General features: G+C 40.7%; 1 protein-coding gene across 1 annotated transcript in view; it reads left to right on the top strand.

Annotated features, from left to right (window-relative positions):
* The window catches only part of SLC16A10 (solute carrier family 16 member 10), a 70,554-nt gene extending 48,711 nt beyond the window's left edge, over window positions 1-21,843 (top strand). Inside the window, exons 4-6 of the mRNA XM_066179408.1 lie at window positions 17,658-17,801; window positions 19,295-19,523; window positions 20,711-21,843. Coding sequence (XP_066035505.1) covers window positions 17,658-17,801; window positions 19,295-19,523; window positions 20,711-20,946 — 609 coding nt within the window. The 3' untranslated portion in view covers window positions 20,947-21,843. The remainder of the gene's footprint in view (window positions 1-17,657; window positions 17,802-19,294; window positions 19,524-20,710) is intronic.
* Window positions 21,844-22,916: the final 1,073 nt, after the last annotated feature.

Below are 22,916 nucleotides of genomic sequence, written 5' to 3'. Positions count from 1 at the left end.
AGGTTTCATTTTTCATGAATTTAGGAGAATATTAATTGTGACACATTTACAGAAAGGGGCCCAGTATTGTGTTATTTTGATGTAGCAATACCCAGCCACTATGAGAAATACTGCTAGGACTGATAATATCATCTTAATACTTTCAGTGCAGTGTTTCAGTCCTGTAGTAATTTGTCGTGGGGTGTTTAGAAGTATGGTTTGATTTAGCAGTTACTTTTATTAAATGCTTCTTGCTATTGACAGGTCCTGCCTTATTTATAGTATTTGACACCTTGCAGGATGAAAAACTTGAATTTAACAACCAAGTAGTTGAAAAAAAAGTGCACATATTTATGGGTTCTACTTTTAAAAAAAGCAGCTGGGTGGTAGATAATGCAATCAAAATGTGTCTTGATAAAGTTTACATTTCTAAATTTAAATATTTGTTATGAAGAAAATACTCCAAAAGAATGACTAGATATATTTGAAAATTAGGCTTATTGTTTAAATATGGCTGCAGGCTTGTATACAAAGCTAGCCATTAATTAATATGCAGTGTGAAAGTTACCATGACACTGACTGTCTTCTTAAAACCGCAGAGTAGCTCAGGAAAAAGATTTCAGTGTTTCTCACCTTGCTTTGCAGCCTATTTCTTAATTTACTGTGTAAATCTGGCTTTTCCTTTTGATGCTTATCCATGCTCCTATTCCGCAATGGGTACATACTTGCATATGTAGAGGTTTTTGGGTGGCAGTAGCTATGTGGATTGGAGGTGTTCTCTGTCTATTTGCTTCATGTTTAAGAGATGAAAAAATGCTTTGTGTCTGATCACTTTTCATTCTGGAAGTTCTTAGGAGAATCTGTTTTGGTAGGCAAATAAGTACTGGATTTAATGTCCTCCATAGATAGATGCTGAAGATCCAGTGCCTCATTGCTTCTCTGAAATCTGCAGGTGACAGGAATAGGCTCATCTAGACCTCCAGAAAACAGGGAAATGAGATTGCAGACCTGATGCTTAGGGGGAAAAAACCCGTAGATGCTTCTGCTGAGAAAAAAAAGCATCACCTTGGACTCTGCTCTAAGATTCTTGGAAAAGAAAATGCATCTCAGAACGAAAAGTAGAGATGCTTCCAAGCAATTTTGTTCATCGGAGAGTCATGAAGCTGCTTAGGGTTGCTGTAGAGTACATGTTAGTCAAAAGAACTTTTTCATGCATATAAACAAACTCATTTTCTTGGCTGCATCACAAAACCAGGCAAGTTGGATAAATATTAGTCTGTCCTCTGGGTGGTTGTGTCTGTCTCCAAATCTTGTGTTTGTCACTTTGAAGTTGCTGAGTCTAGTGCTATGCCCACATAGTCTGTCCTTGGACAAAAAGATAGTGCTGTCTGCTGGTCTATACTTTCTATCTTTTACTGAGACATGCTTTTTGTTCCTGCTCTTTAGATAAGAAAAGAAGTCTTTTTCACTTTAGAAACATCATAATTAACAGGAGGACTTGCTGATACGGATTAGAGCTGATGCAGACTTTTTTGCCAGATTTGATTCCTCCCCCACACCTTCTGATCTGTAGTGTAAATTCTGTGTCTTTTGTGTAATTTAACTGTTCTACAGCTACTTTATCACCTTGGAATACCTTTTTAAATTGAGCCTTGAGATGATTTGGCCTTGAGCTCTGTTCTTTGGCTTGTCTCTGCCCATTTCTTACTCTCTATCACTGATGTGCCATTTTTTGTTAATAAGAGTTCAGATTCTGCTGCGCAAATTCAGTGTGTTTGAACCTTTGCTCCCTAAAATATGTGCCAATAAAAACTGTTGTCTTGTGCAATCAGCTTGGAGAAATGAAGAGCCAAGTTCTTGTGAGATCCTCTGTAGTTACGGCTTTTCATAGGAACTTGTCTGAAATCCTTGCTGTGTAATTTGAAAGCTGTATTTACTTTTGTATTCTCTGGAAGTTTCTGAAACTTATTCAGGACAAAGTATTCTATCTGTTCTGCCTATTAAGAAGAATTGACCTTTTCCACTTGTAAACTGTACCCTCCCCAGGCAAAAGCTTTGGGTCATTAGGAAGAATTACATTGGAAAAATATAAAGGGGGTATAGAAACCACTTAAGATTCTTCAGGCAGATCTGAGCTGCTGTACTGGGATAAGTGATATGATAGGATGAATCTCACTGCACTGTTTGATGTTCTGCCCAACAAGACCCTAATCATCATCCATGACATTTCTTACAAATAATTCCGTAACTCTTCAAGCCTCCCCTGAGGAGAGAACACACTGATGTTGTGTTCCTTAAATGATGTTAAATGTGACGTCTCTAAATTACATCTCCTCATTTGAGAAATGAGGATTTTAGCTTCTGCCCTTGTCCACAGACAGTGGCAGTGGCTCTGTGTTGTCTGCAGTGGGAGACTTGCCCAAGGAGCCTTAGCAGTAAGGATTTAACTTGCAATCTGTGAAGCTGTTCAGGTTTTGCTTTGTGTGTAAACTCCTAATCCTACAGCTCTCTCCTCCCTTTAATTTTTATGCCCCTGGATTCCACAGTGGAGACAAATGGAAGCACAGGGATAAATGTTTTCCTGTGTCTGAGGGCAGAACATGGTGCAGAGTCTGATGTATACTGTAAAGACTCTAGTAACCAAAAATCTCTAAACTTTAACATACAAAGTCTGCATATCCACAGTCAAGTGCATACACACAACACATCTTGTAAGGCAAAACCACATCAGTTCTTGTAAGGTAAGTAGTATCTGTTTTGTGAACCACTTGTGTTATGTCATAGATAATGTTGTGTAAAGCAATGCTGAATATCCAATGGGTGTGTCTGGATATTTTTTTTAATTCAAACTGGGAAAAAACTAGCCTCCGTCACTCCATTCCCTTGCTTTTATGAGCTGCTGTTCAAGAAACCTCTTCATTTCTTCAAATCTCCTACACCAGTCATTTGTCTGAAGTCTACCATGTCTTTTATTTCCCAGAATCTGCTGTTAGTCTTGTAATGGTAGGAAAGTATCTTTTAAATTATGTCTAGTACTTAGCTGTAACTGTGTGTCAAACAGATTTCTCTATACTGTAGGTATTCTAAAAAAGCTAAAACTAGGTATAGCTATTAGTTTTAGCACTATTACCTTTCTCATCCACTTAATCTATAGTATTTCTTTCTCCAATGGAAGACTAACAAGACACTGGTTTTGTAAAGGTCTGATGTAATTATTAAGCAGATATTGCTGAGACCCAGAATCTTCAGTAGCTCCCCATGCTTTACTTGCTTTTCTAATCTTTGCATTTATCTCCCTTCAGATCTCAACATCTGCTGCAGTTTGTCTGCCCAGGTTAGTGAACTTTTCCCGCTTTATCCCACTTCTATTTTCCCATTTCTCTCATTATCCCGTGCACCCATTTCTTTTCCAGTACTCCTTAATGTTGACCTGGAAGTATTTATTCTGGGTTAGATTGTCCACTTTGGACACTGGGGGTGGTGGTGGGAAAAGAAATAAATTATTTCCTACTTAATACTTGTAATTGCTATTGAAGCATATTTTAGATATGTTTTTCAAATAAATAATGAAGACAAATAAATAATACAGGTACAGAAAGAACAGAAACAAAGAATAAGACAATGGTTTTCTGTTGTGTTTTTTTTTTTTTTTTTTTAGAAGTAAAAGTAAATGAAAAAAAAAAAAGTAGCAGGTATGCTCAGGTACAAACTATGTGGTGACCCTGAAGGGTAAGAGCAGGTCTGTGCAGTACTGGCAGGTTGAGAGGTCTGAGTTTCACTGTGATTTTCTTTGTACCTGTCCCTAACAGAATACTACCTCATGTACTCCTGCATAGTACAAACTATTCTGATAGCAGATGGAGTGTATAGTTCAGACTCAGAGTAAATTGCAAATTGTGTTATCCTTTTTTATAGTTTTAATGCTATTATAATGGTAAACTCAAAATCCTGTCTTTGGATGCTTGAAACATCTTGACTTGAAGTGAACTCTTCAAACTCTTCATGTGCTCAGAAGCCTGAGATCACAGCTGGTTTTGCCCTGCTGTCCTCATACAAAGTAACAAACACGCACTGCCAAATTCCTTCACTCATATACAGACTTCCTTTTGTGTCCAGTTCCTGCTCCTGGAAGAGCTGTATGGAAAACCTCTTTGCTTTTTAAGTCCTGTTCAGTCTTGTGAATATCTCACCATGTGTTTTGAATCTTCTGTTGAGGAGATCTCAGAACCTAGTTCTATCTATTTGATTGTTGTAATTTTCAAGCTCTGTGCTATTTTTCAGGTTCTTTTCTGATGATTGAGTTAAATTTTTCATTACTACTGAGCAGAACATTTCCTGGAAAAGGGAGAAGTGGTTTTGGATTGCTCCAGGCAAGGGAAAAGAAAGAGAACATTAATGTATGTATCCTGAGTAGGGACTGTATCTCTGCATAAGGAGGAGAGACTATCATTGTCATCTTTTCCTCAGGATTTAAATGACAATTTGACTACTCAATTCAATTTCTCAAGGCCCTGATCCAGTAGATACTTGGCAGTGTATTTAGGACTGTCTTGAAGAACTGAGGCAATTGAGAGCTTTCTTTGGTTCCCAGTAGAATGAGTCAGGTGCTTCAGCCAGGTTTGTGAAAGTTGAGGTGATTATGACCATGTCCACAAGTAGATTCCTAATACTGGAATGCTATGGATGGCCTGGGAATTCTGTGGTGGTTGAACAGAGGTTTGAGAATCTGTTTAGATTTTCCTTGCCTAGGTCCTATGGTTTAAGGAGTCTAGTTTTGAGAGATGTGATATAAGTAGCACAGATGCTGTTGTTGAGCAAGGACGTCAGCTTCTCTTAGGACACGACAGTAGTATTGTACAGTATTTGTACAGGATGTCCTAACCCATTGCTTTGATATTCCATCATTTCTTAATCATAGCATATCATATAATGTGCTTGGTTTTAATTACAGAAGTTGTAAACTGATAACATTTTGTTACAATAGTAAATGCCACAGGATTTGAAAAGAATTACTTAAGTTTTTACAAGTGCAATGTAAGTGGTGATGTTAGAAAATTGCTTTCTTCAGTCATAGGTTTACTTTTAATCAAATGTGCAGCAGAGTTTGACCAAGCTAGACCTAAATTAAGAGTTTTTAACTTGTAATACTCAGTAAGAATGTATCTGTGACTATTCTAAGACATCCAACAAATCACTTTGGGAATCACAGAAATTAAGACTTGGAGGTATGCTGGTACTTTATCCAATTTACTTGGGTTTTTTTGACCACCAACTTTCTTTGGTGTAGGACCTTTTTAAATAATTCTTTTAAAAAGTCTTTATTAATAAGTCATGCTTATCAATTTGTTTGTTTTAAGGTCTTTCTTTTGAATTCTCTACACATGGTCCACGTAATAATGAGTAATGAACAAAACAGGACATTAAAAAATCAGCTGAGGCCTTACTGTTACTGAGCAGTGTGTAAAAGTCATGTCATGTCCTGAATTGATGTATTTAATTATTCTTTTACTAGATATTCATGCTAAACTGGCTCATAAGAATTATGTTTGAGAGAATTCCTAAGTGCTGGCCAAAGTCAAGATTTGATACATCCGCCCTTCCCTCTTTGGGCAAGGTTTGCTACCTACCATGTAATAGAGAGAAGTTAGAGAGATTAGGGTTGATTGTTTTCCTTTTCCCCCCCACAAATCTGTGTTGGTCCTTAGTTTGTGATATTATCTGTTAGATGTTTAAAAATAGTTCTGTTATTATTCTGGAAATTCAAATTAATGTGATTGACCTGTTACTCTCTAGGATGTCCTGACAGTAGCTGATTTTGGAAGTAGTTGAGATTTGAGAGTAAAACAGGCCCTGGAAACACAGCTTTAGGCCAAAAGAAACAGATAGAACTGAGACTGTAAAATACGGATTGTAGTCACAAATAGGAATAGCTTAAAAATGTTTTAAAAGGTTAAGTTTTATCACAGAATTTAACTCTCATCCCTTGTGTACATAACACTTCAGTTCTTGAGGATCCCTGACTTTATTCTGCATCCTTTTGCTCAGTCACTGTGAGCTTCGAAAGGTCTGTATGTGCCTTATCTGTCTTGCTGCTGCCGCCCAAGCCACACCAAGCCACTGGTTTCCTTCACATGCTCTTTAGGATAACACTAACAGCTCTGAGATTTTAAAAAGTTGTTGTTGTTATTATTAATATTATTACTATTATTATTACAAGCATATGGCTTCAGGACTAGCTATTTTTTGGAAAAAAAAGACCCTCAAGATTATTTTAACTGTGTAATTGTCAGCCTTGAGTATTTCTGAATGTTTAATGCTTAGGGTTTTTATGTTAAACAGGCTGAACAGTTAACCTGTTAACTGTTGTGTTCAGTTTTACTTAAGAAATTCAGATTATGTTGTTCTGAATCTTCATGATGTATGAATTATTCTGTTTAATTTGCTTTACTCACTGGAATAAGAGAAAAATTCCTCATTGGCATGTAAGGAATCACCTTTGTTGGATTATACCATTTCCTGACCCAGAGATGGGGCAACTGAGAGGCATTTTAAAAACTTTTATTTTATTTTCAGTCTCATGTGAAGGGTGGGACGATATAGATGTTACAATTCACACCATCATAATCAGAAGCATAATTACAATACATTATAAGTGTTTCTTGGCCTATCAGCTTTTGCTACACAATGCTGTTAATGCCTTAAAGCCAATCATCTAAAATCAGCCCTCGTGGGGTGGCATTTCTAAGTCAGTATTTCTTATTTCAAGGTTTGCATACAGATGCACATAATGTGAGCCTTCTGTCAGGCTTTGAGAATTCTCTACAAATCCATTTCCCACACACCTTATGTCCTGGGTTGAAGTATATTCTATCACCATCTTCAAGAACTGTTGAAACCAGGTGAGGCAGTGCTCCCTGCCTCCTCCACTCTGGCTTATCTTCTGTTAATGGGCCATCAGCACCTTTGCTACACAGCTCACAGATAACCCCCTCCTGGACTACCTCCTGTTAATGGGCCCATCAGGCCTTATCACATGACTCACCATCCCATTGTGAGATGCTCCACCCAGAGGGAGAAACCAAGCATTCCAGCCTGGATATAAGCTGAGACTCTGAACACCAGAGGGGCGCTTACCCACTGGATTCCCAGAGGACCCGAGCTACCAGACCTTTCTACAGGATCACTGCTTCGGGAAGACCACCTCATCTGGACTGCTTCCATCACTACGCTCAGGTTGTATTCTGACTCTGTCAGTGGTCTTTTGTATTATTGCATCTATTTGATTTTACTTTCTTTCCTTTTTTTTTCCTATTAAATTGTATCTCTGACTTGGAGCCTCTCATTTGTTTTGTCTTCAAACTACAACATTTTTGGCACCCAACGTGGGGCACAAGACACTGAGAAAAGTCAGAATTACAATTTTGTATTGAAGAAGACACCTGTTCGCTATGATGCTCAACATGCTTACATGTGTCTTATATCTATCTCTCTATATTTTTCCACAACTGGGGTACTATCTGCCAGTCTTAATGCTCCTGCGTAGACCAGGGTATGGTACTAAAATTGCTTTAGTGGTCTATTATGTCCATTGCTTGATAAACTCCGAGGCAATGAACATTATTCAGAATATACACCCACTTTTGTTTTCTTGTTCTGGTCTAGAATGCTACATCTGGGGCCTCAACAATCTCACCCAGCCCCTGTGGGGAGGGGTGAAGAATGATTTTTTCCAGCTTTTCAGGCATGACACAGCAGTTTTTAAAAATATGGAATACCCTCTGGATGCCAAGGACAGCATGATGTTGTTGTTAGTCCTGCTTTGTCTTCTCTGCACGGCCCGCACCTTGCTTAGAATCAAAACACTACATGGTGTGATACAGCGTGTTCTGAAGGAAGAGGAAGAGGGAAAAAGAAGCAGAGCAACAATATCAGTGTCTACACAGAGTGTCACAGAGGCAAAAGGAACCAAAGGCAAGGCAGCAGTGTCCTCATCTACACAGACCGTCACAGAGGAGAAAGAAGCCAAAAGTGAGGCAACAGTGTCCGCATCTACGCAGACTGTCACAGAGGAGAAAGGGACTAAGGGTGCCATCAGCATCTCCACACAAACCATCACCGAACCGGAACAGCCTAAACCAGTAGCAGTTGCCCCCGTTCAGAAGAAGAAATCAAGGACCAAATCAGTCCGCATAGTGACTGATGAGGGTGCAGCAGGACCTTCACAATCAGCAGAAGAGACAGAGCCAGAAATCATCACTCGCTCTCTATCTCTGGGTGAGCTGCGTGACCTGCGAAGGGAATTCACCCGCCAGACCAATGAGTCCATCCTGACCTGGCTGCTCCGCATCTAGGACGCTGCAGCCAATGACACCATTCTGGATGGAAGTGAGGCCAGGCAACTGGGATCGTTGTCCCGGGATGTGGTCATTGACCAGGGGATTGGGAAAAGCCAAGAACCTCTCAGCCTCTGGCAGCGACTGCTAACAAGTGTGAAGGATAGATACCTTTGTAAAGAAGACCTCCAAGTGCACCAAGGAAAATAGAACACAATAGAACAAAGTATCCGATGCCTGAGGGAATTGGCTGTGTTGGAAATCATTTTTTCAGAAGATGAGAGATTTCCTAAAAACCCAGATGGTGTCCAGTGCACATCACGGATGTGGTTGAGATTTGCACGGCTTGGACCCGAGATGTACTCACGTTACCTGGCAACACTGCAATGGAGGGAAGGTGAGGACAGGGTAGGTGTCTTGGCTAATAAACTAAGAATTTACGAGGACACTGTCACTGCTCCAGTTCGTACCCATGTCTCGTCTGTGAAAACAAGACTGGCTGAGCAAGTCCGGAACTTGATTGAAGAAGGCCATCAGAAACTGAAAAAAGAACTTAAAGAAGAAATTTACCATATCCAGCCAGAGCCAATGAGAGTCTCTGCCATTAGGAGCAGGCGCTCCCCAGCCAGGGAGAGAGGATACACTCCACGAGGTAACCTCTGGTCTTTTCTTCGGGAGCATGGAGAAGACATGAGGAAGTGGGATGGAAAACCCACCTCCTCCTTAGCAGCCCGGGTACATGAACTGAAAAGAGAAACACCTACCACAAAGAGCCCATCTAGAATCAATGTTGCTCCGGTCTCTCGTGCACAGAACTCCAGACGGTACAGGAATGACGATATGACTGATCCTCTTGAAGGAACCTCAGAAACATATTTACAAGAAGAGAGCAATGTATGCCATGACCAGGAATAGGGGGGCCCTGCCTCTAGCCAGGTAGAGGAAAGGGACAATCAGATCTACTGGACTGTGTGGATCCGATGGCCTGGAACATCTGACCCACAAAGATATACGGCTCTGGTTGATACCGGTGCTCAGTGTACTCTGATGCCATCAAGGTATGTGGGAGCAGAACCCATTTCCATTTCTGGGGTGACAGGAGAATCCCAGGAGCTGACTGTACTGGAAGCTGAAGTAAGTCTAACTGGGAAAGAATGGCAGAAACACCCCATTGTGACTGGTCCAGAGGCCCCATGCATTTTGGGCATAGACTATCTCAGAAATGGGTATTTCAAGGACCCAAGAGGATACCGCTGGGTTTTTGGCATAGCTGCTCTAGAGACAGAAGGCATCAGACAACTGAGTACCTTGCCTGGACTCTCAGACGACCCCTCTGCTGTCGGACTACTGAAAGTTGAAGAACAACAGGTGCCGATCGCCCGAGCAACAGTGCACCGTCGGCAATATCGCACCGACAGAGACTCTGTGGTCCCCATCCATAAGATGATTCGTGAGCTGGAGAGCCAAGGGGTGGTAAGCAAGGCTCGTTCACCCTTTAATAGCCCTATATGGCCCGTGCGTAAGTCCAGTGGAGAATGGAGACTGACAGTGGATTACCGTGGCCTGAATGAAGTCACACCACCACTGAGTGCTGCCGTACCAGACATGTTGGAGCTTCAGTATGAGCTGGAATCCAAGGCAGCAAAATGGTATGCGACCATTGATATTGCAAATGCCTTTTTCTCCATTCCTCTGGCAGCAGAATGCAGGCCTCAGTTTGCCTTCACCTGGAAGGGCGTGCAGTACACCTGGAACCGACTGCCCCAGGGGTGGAAGCACAGTCCCACCATTTGCCGTGGACTGATCCAGGCTGCACTGGAAAAGGGTGAGGCTCCAGAACACCTGCAATACATTGACGACGTTATCGTGTGAGGAAACACCGCAACAGAAGTCTTTGAGAAGGGAGAGAAGATCATTCAGATTCTCCTGAAGGCCGGCTTCGCCATCAAGAAGAGCAAAGTCAAAGGACCTGCTCGAGAGATCCAGTTCCTGGGAGTAAAGTGGCAAGATAGACGGCGTCAGATTCCCACTGAAGTCATCAATAAGATCACTGCAATGTCTCCACCGACCAACAAGAAGGAAACACAAGCTTTCCTAGGTGCCATAGGCTTCTAGAAGATGCACATTCCCGAGTATAGCCAAATCGTGAGCCCTCTCTACCTGGTCACCCGCAAGAAGAACGATTTCCACTGGGGCCCAGAACAGCAGCAAGCTTTCGCCCAGATCAAGCAGGAAATCGCTCATGCGGTAGCCCTTAGCCCAGTCAGGACGGGATCAGAGGTGAAGAATGTGCTTTACTCTGCAGCCGGGAGCCATGGTCTGTCATGGAGCCTTTGGCAGAAGGTGCCGGGTGAGACTCGGGGACGACCACTGGGATTCTGGAGCCGAAGCTACAAAAGATCCGAAGCCAACTACACTCCCACAAAGAAAGAAATCTTAGCCGCCTATGAAGGAGTCCAAGCTGCCTCAGTGGTGATTGGTACTGAAGTACAGCTGCTTCTGGCACCTCGACTACCGGTGCTGGGGTGGATGTTCAAGGGAAAGGTTCCTACCACACATCACGCCACCGACACCACGTGGAGCAAATGGATCGCCCTGATCACGCAGCGCGCCCGTATTGGAAACCTGAATCGCCCTGAGATTCTGGAAATTATAACAAACTGGCCTGAAGGTGAGACCTTTGGATTATCCTCTGAAGAAGAGGAAGAGCAAGTGACACGGGCTGAGGAAGCCCCACCATATAACGAACTACCAGAGAGTGAGAGACGATATGCCCTTTTCACCGACGGTTCCTGCCGAATTGTAGGTACTAACCGGAAGTGGAAAGCTGCTGTATGGAGCCCCACACGACGAGTTGCACAAGCTACCGAAGGAGAAGGTGGATCGAGTCAGGTCGCAGAGCTTAAAGCTGTCCCGCTGGCTTTGGATATTGCTGAACGAAAGAAGTGGCCAAGGCTCTATCTCTACACTGACTCATAGATGGTAGCTAATGCTCTGTAAAGATGGCTGGACCGCTGGAGAAAAGCCAACTGGCAGCGCAGAAGGAAACCCATCTGGGCTGCTGAGATTTGGCAGGACATCGCCACCCGAGTAGAAAAGCTGACCGTGAAGGTTCGACACGTGGATGCGCACGTACCCAAGAGTCAGGCTAATAAAGAACATCATAACAACGAGCAGGTGGATCGAGCTGCCAAGGTGAAAGTATCTCAGGTTGATCTAGACTGGCAGCACAAAAGAGAATTATTTCTAGCTCGTTGGGCTCATGATGCCTCTGGTCATCAAGGGAAAGATGCAACATATCGATGGGCTCGTGACCGAGGGGTGGACATTACTATGGACAGCATCTCCCAGGCTATCCATGACTGCGAGACCTGTGCTGCGATCAAACAGGCCAAGCGAGTGAAGCCTCTGTGGTATGGCGGATGATGGTCAAAGTATAGGTATGGGGAAGCCTGGCAAATTGACTACATCACCCTTCCCCAAACCCGCCAAGGCAAGCGCTACGTGCTCACCATGGTAGAAGCAACCACTAGATAGCTAGAGACCTACTCTGTGCCTCATGCTACTGCCCAGAACACCATCTTGGGCCTGAAAAAGCAGGTCCTGTGGAGACATGGCACCCCTGAGAGAATTGAGTCAGACAACGGAACTCATTTCAAGAATGGCCTCATAAGCACTTGGGCCAGAGAACACGGAATCAAATGGATATACCATATCCCATACCATGCACCAGCTGCCGGGAAGGTAGAACGCTGCAATGAACTGCTTAAAACTACCCTTAAGGCACTTGGTGGAGGGACCTTCAAAAATTGGGAACAGAACTTAGCGAAGGCCACCTGGATGGTCAATACCCGAGGGTCCATCAATCGAGCTGGTCCTGCCCAGTCTGAATCCTTGCATACAGTGGATGGAGATAGGGTCCCTGTGGTACACATGAGAGGTATGTTAGGAAAGACTGTTTGGATTAATCCCACCTCGGGCAAGAGCAAACCCATCCGTGGGGTTGTCTTTGCACAAGGACCTGGTTACACTTGGTGAGTGATGCAAAAGGATGGGGACACCCACTGTGTACCACAAGGAGACCTTATTTTAAGTGAGAACAGTGTGTAGAATTTCATTATATATATATATGTGTGTGTGTGTGTAGTTTAAGGAAGGTATTGATTTGGGATGATGTAGATGGTAATAGAATAAGGGGTGGATAATGTCCTGAGTTGAAGTATATTCTATCACCATCTTCATGAACTGTTGAAACCAGGTGAGGCAGGGATCCCTGCCTCCTCCACTCTGGCTTATCTTCTGTTAATGGGCCATCAGCACCTTTGCTACACAGCTCACAGATAACCCCCTCCTGGACTACCTCCTGTTAATGGGCCCATCAGGCCTTATCACATGACTCACCATCCCATTGTGAGATGCTCCGCCCAGAGGGAGGAGCCAAGCATTCCAGCCTGGATATAAGCTGAGACTCTGAACACCAGAGGGGCGCTTACCCACTGGATTCCCAGAGGACCCGAGCTACCAGACCTTTCTACAGGATCACTGCTTCAGGAAGACCACCTCATCTGGACTGCTTCCATCACTACGCTCAGGTTGTATTCTGACTCTGTCAGTGGTCTTTTGTATTATTGCATCTATTTTATTTTACTTTCTTTCCTTTTTTTTTCCTATTAAATTGTATCTCTGACTTGGAGCCTCTCATTTGTTTTGTCTTCAAACTACTACACCTTATTTAATTTTTTCTTTGTTCTTTACAGAGTTTAAATTGACAAAAGATAAAAAGAGGGATTACCAGTGTTGGGGCAAGTGTGTAAGCAGGAATTATTTGAAGATGTGTATATGCATATTTGTCATGCAAAGACACTTTGCTATAGTAATATTTCCTAGAAATTATCTCAGGATATTGTCACTCCCTTAACAATTGATCCAGCTTAGGTATTAGTAATGCAATTTCTGTCTCTTAACATGAAGATCATATTTTCTGTAGAAGTGCAGGAGTTGCTGGCTCATTTTGCTGGGTTTTTTGCTCACCAGTAAAAATTTCTTTGGTGGAGTCTGGACTAGAAATGTATTTGCCTTAAATTATCTTCCTGGTGCCCAGTATTATAAAGTTTGCTGGCAACCAAGTTTCTTTTCCTGTTTCTCACCCTCCTTACCCCCCATTTCTGTAGTGAGTCCAAATGTTGGAGAATAAACAGTGACTTATCCAGAGTTTTTGCTCTGCTTTTTCGTACTTTCTGAAACTTCTAATCATCCAGGACAGTTCACTGCAAAGAAAGAGATCACCAGTGTTGATCCAGCTGATGGGATGGCCAGGGTGCCACCTGGACTTGGTGGGGCTTCTTCTCTGGCCTGGAGATAAATTGCATAGAAAGTGAGAAAGTTATGCACAGTCTGTTCTTGTAGCCCTTCCTGGAAATGGGCTGTGGGTGTTTCAGGGCTCTTTGGTCCACCCTACAATCCATACTGGCTTCTCAAACTCATTCCTGTGCTTGCACCATTCTGTTACGCTTATCTTCAGGAGTCAGAACAAGGACATTTGTCCTGGAAACGTGCTGCCCTACCTTTGTATGGCCCTCTTCTCCAGCCACACACACTGTTCTTTTTCACAGTATGTTATTGCCAACAATCCTTGCTTGGCTCCGCAGCTCTCTGGCTATCAGTGTTTGAGACATGCACATGAGCTCCCTTGTCTTCTAGGCTTCAACATCCCCTCAGCTCTTTCAGAAAACTTAATTTGGAGCAGTTAATAATGTTTCTAGCATACAAATGGTACCAGCAGTCTCTCTAAACATTGCCTTTTATCCTTGTGCTTGTTTTCAGTGAAAGTGTCAGACAGCAGGTCTTGCATCAGTAATTGAAGGAAATGGTGGTTTTAATGTGCTCAGAGTTCCCTAGGTTATATGTCGCCATTGGCCATCACTTTTGGTCAGTCAGACTATTGCATTTAGCCTACTAAAGCTTTGCTTGGTTGGGAATCCCCAAAATGGATTATACCTGGGAAGGAAGTGGTTGACAGAATTACTTCTTACTAATTCTTAACCACTTCTTTCAGATTCAGGTTCTTTGTGTTTGGAAAAAAAAAGGAGCTATGGCTTTGCTCAGATTGATGTCTTTGATTCACTGTGTGAATGTAGCTGAAATACGTGTGCAGTGAAGGGAAGGTCTTAGCAAAACCTGGGTCTTGGCTGGTTGGAGAGAGGTCAACCAAAACTGTGTATCAGAAAGCATTCCAGCCACTACCAAGTGGCTGTTATTTCTTTAAGTCTCATTCTAACAGAAATGAGAATTTGGACAACAAGATCTGTGTGTGTCACCCTGATAGTAGAGAGCACTGGTACAAAGGAGAATGCTGATGCCAGGGATGCATTCAGGTCTGGTCTCCGCTGTCCATATATCTTTATTTGGAAAACTGGATTTTACAGGGATAAATTATATTTTTAAATAATGAAGAAGCTGTGCTACCCTGGACTGTAATTTTGCCTGAGCTAACCAGGTCTTTTCTACATTTGGAAAAATCAGACCAGCAATTCAGCATGCACACAGCCCTGAGTGAAGAAGTAGCGACATTACTGAGAACAGGCACAACACACATTGAAATGTTTTGCCCTTCTTGTGGCTGGGTCCCCATTTGGCTGCTGTAGACAATGCCTGAAGCGTTGTATAATTCTGTACAGTTCTGCAGTGAGCAGAGTGATAATGCCTGAGAATGTTCACAAGTAATTGCTCATTGTAGGATTTTTGAGTAGCTCTAACAGCTGAAAAGCTGTGGAAATCTGAATCTTTCTTTATCTACTTCATGAATATTATTTAACCTGCTACACTTACAGTACTGAATTGGACCTGAATCACTGTATGTTCAGACACTGTATTTTCAGACAGTTAATGCAGGTTACAGCTGCTGCTTACAGCTTACTTTAGTGACTGTGCCACTGAAGATTGAATATACTGTTCAGGATCTGAGCATCAGCTCGGAGAGATCAGGCAGATTGATCAGGGCTTTGTGAACTTGGTCCTGAAAAACCTCCAAGGAAGGAGACTGAACAAGCTCTCTGGACACCCTATGCCGCTGCCTTCCTGAGGAAAAAAATTCTCCCAATATCTAGTTGAAAGCTCTCTTTAAAGGTTATGGTGTGCCTAAGAGTAGAGGAAGCAAAAACAAAAAACAAAACAAAACAAAAAAAAGGAACAAAAAACAAAACAAAACAAACAAAAACCCACAAAACCCAAAACCAAACAAAAACCCCAAACACACAAAACAAAAAAGAAACAAACAAAAAACACACCCCACCAAAAAAAACCCCCAAACAAAAAAAACCCCCACCCAAAACATACCAACAACTAATTTAGATACTTTAAATTTGGGATGAGTAGTGGTTGTTTTCTTGCTTAAGGAGTTAATTGAATCAATATTTTCCCTCAGAGTGGCAGCATTTCACCCCCTGTGCTGCTTTGAGAAATCCGGTTACTCAGTTGCAGGTGCAGGGTTAATAGTTATCTAGATACTGAGCTTTATCTTGCCTCTTGAAAAGCCTCCAGGGAGGGGATGGATCAGGCCTGCTGATTAAACAATCTAGAGGCTGCAGAAACCTGGAAGTGGAACAGGTGACAAAAATTGCAAAAAACACCTTGCTTTCTCTCACCAGCTGGGCCAGCAGGTGTTGACAGGCACATAAAGGTAGGGGTGGGAAAACTGTCAGCTTTTCCTTTTCTTACTTTTGGCAGAAAGGGAATAAGTGGAACAGCTTATCTTTTATGTTTAAATGTCATTTCAGATGAAAAATTACATCAGATTCTGTTCCCAGATGTGTCTTGCAAAGCAAAGGAGAAAACAGAGCAAACACCTGTCTTCAATTGAAGTTAGAGGTTTTTCTTTAAAACAAGAATAAACCTCCTTGGGTTTTTTTTTTCTTTCTTACAAAATCAGTTATATTGGACAAATTAATATTAAATTTAATAGGCTTTCTGTGACATGTAAAAAAACCCCAACAGATTTTATACTTAAGAAAATGGCTCTTACTCAGCGGGTCCTATTTTCCTGTTGGAAGAGAGGACTCTGCTTGTATAGTAACATTCTGGCCAGGAAAAAATTAAGACTATTTTGCTCTAAAGTATTTACTAAAATGGAACTTTTTCATTTAATAGCTAAGAAATTAAGTGTTCTCTGGTTTGAAGTGATATCAGCCTGTGGTTACCTTGTCCCTCAAATGTTCTTAGTACATCTTTACTTAAAATTGCTTACTTTCTTCTGTTTGCTCTTTCACATATCTGAACTTTTACTTGTTTTCGCTTGTTTTACTTTTCTTGTTCAGAACTACTTATGAACACGGAGATTGCAGGACTGTGCAAATGTTTTCTACATCTTCTAGTGCCGGCTTGGGCATATTTGGTATTGCCAAGCACGTTCCAAAAAGCAATAGTGCAAAAAAATCTCTTGTGTGTTATTTTCTGGTCTTTGGGGATGATTTAAAAAAGACAAACCAAAAACCACAAACAAAAAACACTGTGGAAGTAGAGAGAATATTAAGAAATCCAAATCCATCAAGTCAGTCTGGTGAGATATATATATAGATAGAGATATAGATATAGATAGATATATATAGACATATATAGATTTTTTTATTTTTATTTTTATTTTTTTACACCATGACTTGAAAAGTTGGAATTACTGGCACTGGTAGTTCATCCTGTTGTGGTCAATGGTCTGCTGTCAGGACCATCCATCAATTGCTTTAGTTCTTCAGGCTGAAGTGGCTGATAAATCATTCTTCCAGTTTGCCCTGTTCATTGCTGCAGTAGCTGCACCCTCTCGTGGGAGTGCCTGCTGTTGTGTTTGGCACTGCAGCTGGCTTCTGCCCCTCGTCCTCCTTGGCCCTGGACATCATGGATGCTGGGATGAGACGTTCTGGAGGGCCTGTTCTACTTGCACTGTCTGGTCTCCAGCTCTTGGCTTTTTCTTCCTGCCCTGGGCTATGTTGCAAGCTTGGTAGCCCTTGTGGCTTCTGTGTTACTTAGAAGTGTTCTCTCCAACCACTCTTAATTTACTAGTGATAGACTCAGAGTTATCTTTTTTTTTAAATCTTTTTTTAATTATTAGGCAGAGTTTTCTTGTTTTCCTGAATTAAGTTCATTAATTGTGGATGTAACAACAACATGTTTCAGATTGTTTTTATTGTGTCACACTAGATACTGCATTTTAAAAATCTGTAAAAGCAGAGTAAGTCAGATGACCATTTGTAGCTGAGTTTTTAAGTCTGAGATTGACAGATGACTTCTATTTGACTCAAGTTTTCCAAGGTCTATCTTTTTAATTCTAAAGCAAATTTGTTTTCTCTTTTTAAACAGATGAATCATGTAAAAGACAGATTTGGTGACAGCGTGCCAGAAGAAGTGCTTCTGCTCTGTCTGGGCATTACTTCAGGAGTTGGCAGATTGATCTTTGGCAGAGTTGCAGATTATATTCCTGGTGCAAAAAAAATTTATTTACAGGTATGTCTTTATTGTTTCTATATTCCTTCTGAACTGTGGATGCCGAAGGATTTGGTTTCAGGTACTATTAATAAGCAAGCAAAATTAACTGATTGGAGATTGAAATTTGAGAAGTTTCAAAATTCTAGGAAACTCAGTGTTATGGGTTTTGACACTAGGAGTCTTTGGTGCAAAGCTTATGAATCTCTGATTTTTGTTTTTAGTGCTAATAAAATGTCTATTTCTTGCTGGCTGTTTTCAGCTGGAAATGAAAGAAATTACTGTTCATTAGCATGTGAGAGAGAGCCTTTGGGGATTCTCTAGATTCTGCTTTCTCTGTTTTATCCCAGGTTAGGATTTTGTAACAGTTTTCCCCAGATAGGGGAAAAAATTAAGCCGTGTTTCTCTGTCAAGGATTTTGGATCTCTTGATCTCTGACAAGCACCAATTTGATGTCAAATATGTTCTGTGCATAGTACACAGGGATATGGCCATGGTTAAATGAGATGTCATTAGATGAGGACATTTTTCAGAAAGAGTCCCAGCTTCTAGAAATGCTGAAGCTTGGACATGAAGGAGGATATACGCTTCTTTCCCTCCATGCTTATAAGCGATTTTTTTTTTTCCGAGAAACTAGCAGTGTTGGTGTGGGATTTTGGAAAACTTTAGTTCACCTTCATATTGGCAACCACGAGGTATTCTCTATTTGGTCTCTTAAAATGAATAGCAAGGGAGGCATCTAGTGGGGATTGTCTGCACTGCATTGTGGGAATCAAAAATCCTTAGGAAGGAATGACCGCTCTGCTGGAGTATTTGTTGTCATGGATAAATTTAGATCCCTTGGTGTTTTATTGCAGCTGGGTGGAGCATTGGTTTCCAGTGCTCACATATGGATGGTGCACAGGCAAAACTCTCACTGCTTTTATTTTCTTTTTAATTCTGCTTCACTTTGCTGAAAGACATTTTTATTCCTTTAATCTAAAACAAATAAATAATCTAAGGTTATATTGGAAAATCTTTTTAAGCATGTATGACTAGAGCAGTACATCAGGACACTTTTTTAAATGGGAAAATGTAATGTTTTCACTTCCGCTGAATATAAGCACCCTGAAACAACCACTCATAATACTGATATTTTTACTTACAACAGTGAGGAGTCTAATTACAGTATTTCAGATATCTTAAACTTTTAATCTTTCTGTGACTTATTTCTCAAAAAATATTTGTGCATAAGAAATGACTTTACACAGTCACTGTAGGATAGTGGAATACAATTGCATTTTCAAAGTTTGAGAAATGGGCAGAGGAATTTCTTTGCCTGTCATGAGATATATGTTTGTTTTATCTTAGTATGTAACTTCTGACAGCAGTAATCCATGGAGACTGATTATTTTTAGAGTAAATACAGACAGGCAATCTAATCCACTTCAAATGCAAGGAGGTTCATCTGATCCCTTATGATTTACAAATTTGATGTAATGCATTTTTATATTTTTTTCCTTGTTCATATTTAGGTGGCCTCGTTCTTTTTTATCGGGCTGATGTCTATGATGATTCCACTGTGCAATGTCTTTGGAGCTCTCGTTGCTGTCTGTCTCTTCATGGGCCTGTTTGATGGGTGCTTCATCTGCATTATGGCTCCTATTGCCTTCGAGCTCGTTGGGGCTCAGGATGCCTCCCAGGCCATCGGATTTCTGCTTGGACTCATGTCGGTGCCTATGACAGTTGGTCCACCCATTGCAGGTAAGTGCAGGCAGGGTTTGTAGCTGCAAATGTGTTTTTATGTTTGCATGACTTTTTGGCCGTGTTTCCCATTGCTTCATCATGTGCAGAGCTTGGACATAGGAGATTTTCTCTGTGTGTGCTTGAGAAGATACAGGAAATTTACCTGGTGCTCATGAGTTATTAATTTATTACCCTCTTCAAAGTTTGCTCAGTCTTTTTCATTGTTATGCAGGTGTAAAATGTTCCTCAGAAGAAAGATAGGTTTCAGTTGGATTTAGGACCTGACGCTTTTCTTTTTGTACAAGTGACAGCCTGTTGGTTGCTTGTGTTACAGAGGACCTCCAAATTAAAATCTGAAAACTAACTGGATTCCAAAATTTGCTCATGTTAAGGCCATTGTGAGGATAAAGGCTCCAGTCACTTTAATTGCTCCTCATAAGTAGGAATGCTGGCTTTATTCATCCTTTGGTGGGAGACTGACAAAGTACAGGTTTTCAAGATGAAAACTTGGAAGTTCTTGGGAGGTAGAAATAGCTAAAGCTTTATTCCTCACCACTGATGATTTTCAGCGGTAATTTACCCTGAGGTCTGGTGAGTGCTACTGAAAGGTACTTCATAAGATGTAATTGAACTATGCAGCATTATAAAGGACAAAATTTTAGTGCTAGAACAGCACAGACTTGGTACTTCCTGATCTGCTTCCTACTGTCACAACTATTAAGACTTAAATAGAATTAAACTAATGGGAGGAATTTGGAAAGAGCAATTAGAGTGAATTACTGGAAAACACGCTTTTTAATAAGGGGCCACGAGGAATGCAATATATGGAGTATATCTAGAATTAGAAGAGTGGGCATATTGATCAAAGGCAACTGTTACCAAAAGGTGGGAGAATTTCTCTAAGTCATGGCAAGATACAGGTGCTGGAGAAGTTCAAATGAGCAACTTTCAAATAGGAAAGATGGTGCATGTTTTAAGTGGATGGTAATTAAGCAATTTTTAATTGCTCAAGGGGTGACTTACTGAGCTCTTCATTACTGCTCCAAGTCAGCTCTGGAATACCTCTCTACCTGCATGTTCACCTCTGTTTGGTCAGGTCCTAGTGGTTATAATCTGTGCCAACTGTTGAATCTGAAGCCACGACCTGGTTTTTGTAGATTCTTGAGGCCCCTTTATTAATGAGTGGTAACTTTCTGCCTTTCCAGGTTTGCTGCGGGATAAGCTTGGCACCTACGATGTGACATTTTACCTGGCTGGAGTCCCTCCCCTCATTGGAGGAGCTATTTTGTGTTTCATCCCCTGGGTCCACGAACGGCAGAAGTTGAAAGAGAGAGCAAAACCTGTTGATGGAGAAACTACTGAGAAAATGCTGGAAAATGAAAGCACTTTGGTGTCAGACACAACAGAAAAGCCAGTCAAAGAACTGGATTCTGGCTTTTGATGCCTTTTTCTTTTCTCTACACCATCCTGACCTCCTCCTACTGAAGCTAGATTTCTACTTTTTGGCTGAAGATATTAAGACGATACTGAAGTCTTGAACTATTGCTCAGATCGCAAAACTGCTACAAGAATCTTTTATACCATTGAACGTTTTTGACAAGTCTTTGAATTTGATTTCAAGCTACATTTTCAAAGTATTTGAAGTTTTGTAGCTTTAGTGTGTATGTGCGTAGTGATTCCGTGTGTGAAGAGAATATTTTTCTAATCCATCAGAACTGATTTCTGGAAATGTGAAAGCTGTTTTTCCTTCGCTGACCTTGGATTCTTCAGTGATGTCTATGATCCATCATCTGCAGGCACACCCCTGGGTGTTTATACTGGATAATGTAGTAGCTCTTACGACTGATCTGTTTTTTTGAAGTTTATCATGCTGTTTACAGTCTTTTATAATTCTCTATCATGAACACAAATATGCATCTCTTTGCTGAAATGATTGTTTCATTAGAAAGCTAAATTATTATACAACTGTTGAAACACTCACTTGTGTTTGCATCCTCCTTTCACAGTAGCCCAAAGAACATTAAGGATGGCATTTTTGATGGGCTCAGGTTTTGAATATGTGCAAACCAAGCTCCAAGTGCAAACACTTTCACAAGTTAAGCTGCTGAATAATAGACTTTTATTATTATTATTATTATTATTTGGTGAAGGCAATACCCTTAAGATGTATGTGTATAAATCTCTTTTCAGCCAAACCTCAGAGTAGTGGATAATTTTGAAACTGTACTGACTAATTATTTGGAGCAGTATTGTGAATTAGATGAAATTTCAAATTATTCTGTTGTACTTGTTAGAATTTTTAGGTTGTTGGGTTTGTTTTTTTTTTTTTTTTTTTTTTTTTTTTGTCTTTGTAAAACCAAAACAGCTTTAAAGGATACATTCTAAGTGCAATACCAAGTTGTTTTTAATGTGGAAATATACACAAGCTATTAAAACAACATTCAGCAATTGAAGATTTTTGCACTAAGTGAACAAGTGAACATGCAGGTTTCTTACAGGTCTTTATAGCTGTGTTCAATTTCCTGTAGATTATAGCAGGTATTGCGATATTTTATTCAAATATAAAGAAATGTCTTTGCATGTCCTATTTCCTGATTAACATCCTAAACAAATGGCCTCACTGCTTATGTATTATTAGGTATTATGCACTGTTTGTCAAGCAAGTAACCTTTTTCTGAAAAATGTTTAAGAGCATAATACTTGGAGATGAAAACACTGCTTTTCAGTTTATCACAAAACACTTCTAAGCATATTGCTTATCTGTGGACATGGTTCAGCAATCACTGGAATACTTAATCATTCTTTATTTCAGCTCCATTTAATACCAATAATTTTTGTTGCCTCATTTAAAACTATCATAGCAAAGAGTTAAACTAAATGTGGTCTGGACAAAATGCATATGTAAGTGTTTTTTCTTAATTAATAACTGTTCTTTACATAAACCATGGAGGCATACTGTTTGGGGGTTTTTTTTGTTTTGTTTTTGTTTTTTTTTTTTTTTTTTTAATGATAGCCTTTATTATATTTTCTATTTTCGTTCTTCTTCCAGTGTTCTAGTAAATTGTTCAGAAAACCCATATAAAACAGCAATACTATCACATTTAATGTTTACATCTAGCAACTGACAGAAGTTCTTTAAATATAATCATGCAAAGAATTCTAATTATTGTAGACCAAAGCTCAGGCTTTTTTTTTTTTAATTAAATATTGCAGAATTTCAATCCCTACTTTGCATGAGTGAGGTCTAAAAGAATTGAATATTAAAATTTAGAGACACAAATGTGGGCGGGACTTGGAGGTGGGGGGAAAAAAGCCAATCTGGAAAACTGAGGTCCCTTCAGGTTCACTGGGACTTGTTCTGTGGCACGTTGTAAGTACTTCTAAAAAAGTCCTTAAAATATGCATTGGAGT

The sequence above is a fragment of the Chamaea fasciata genome, unplaced genomic scaffold, assembly GCF_029207755.1.
Source record: "Chamaea fasciata isolate MVZ Bird 193981 ecotype frontalis unplaced genomic scaffold, bChaFas1.0.hap1 SCAF_3, whole genome shotgun sequence".
Classification (NCBI taxonomy): Eukaryota; Metazoa; Chordata; class Aves; order Passeriformes; family Sylviidae; genus Chamaea; species Chamaea fasciata.
This window is presented reverse-complemented; position numbering and strand designations above follow the sequence as displayed.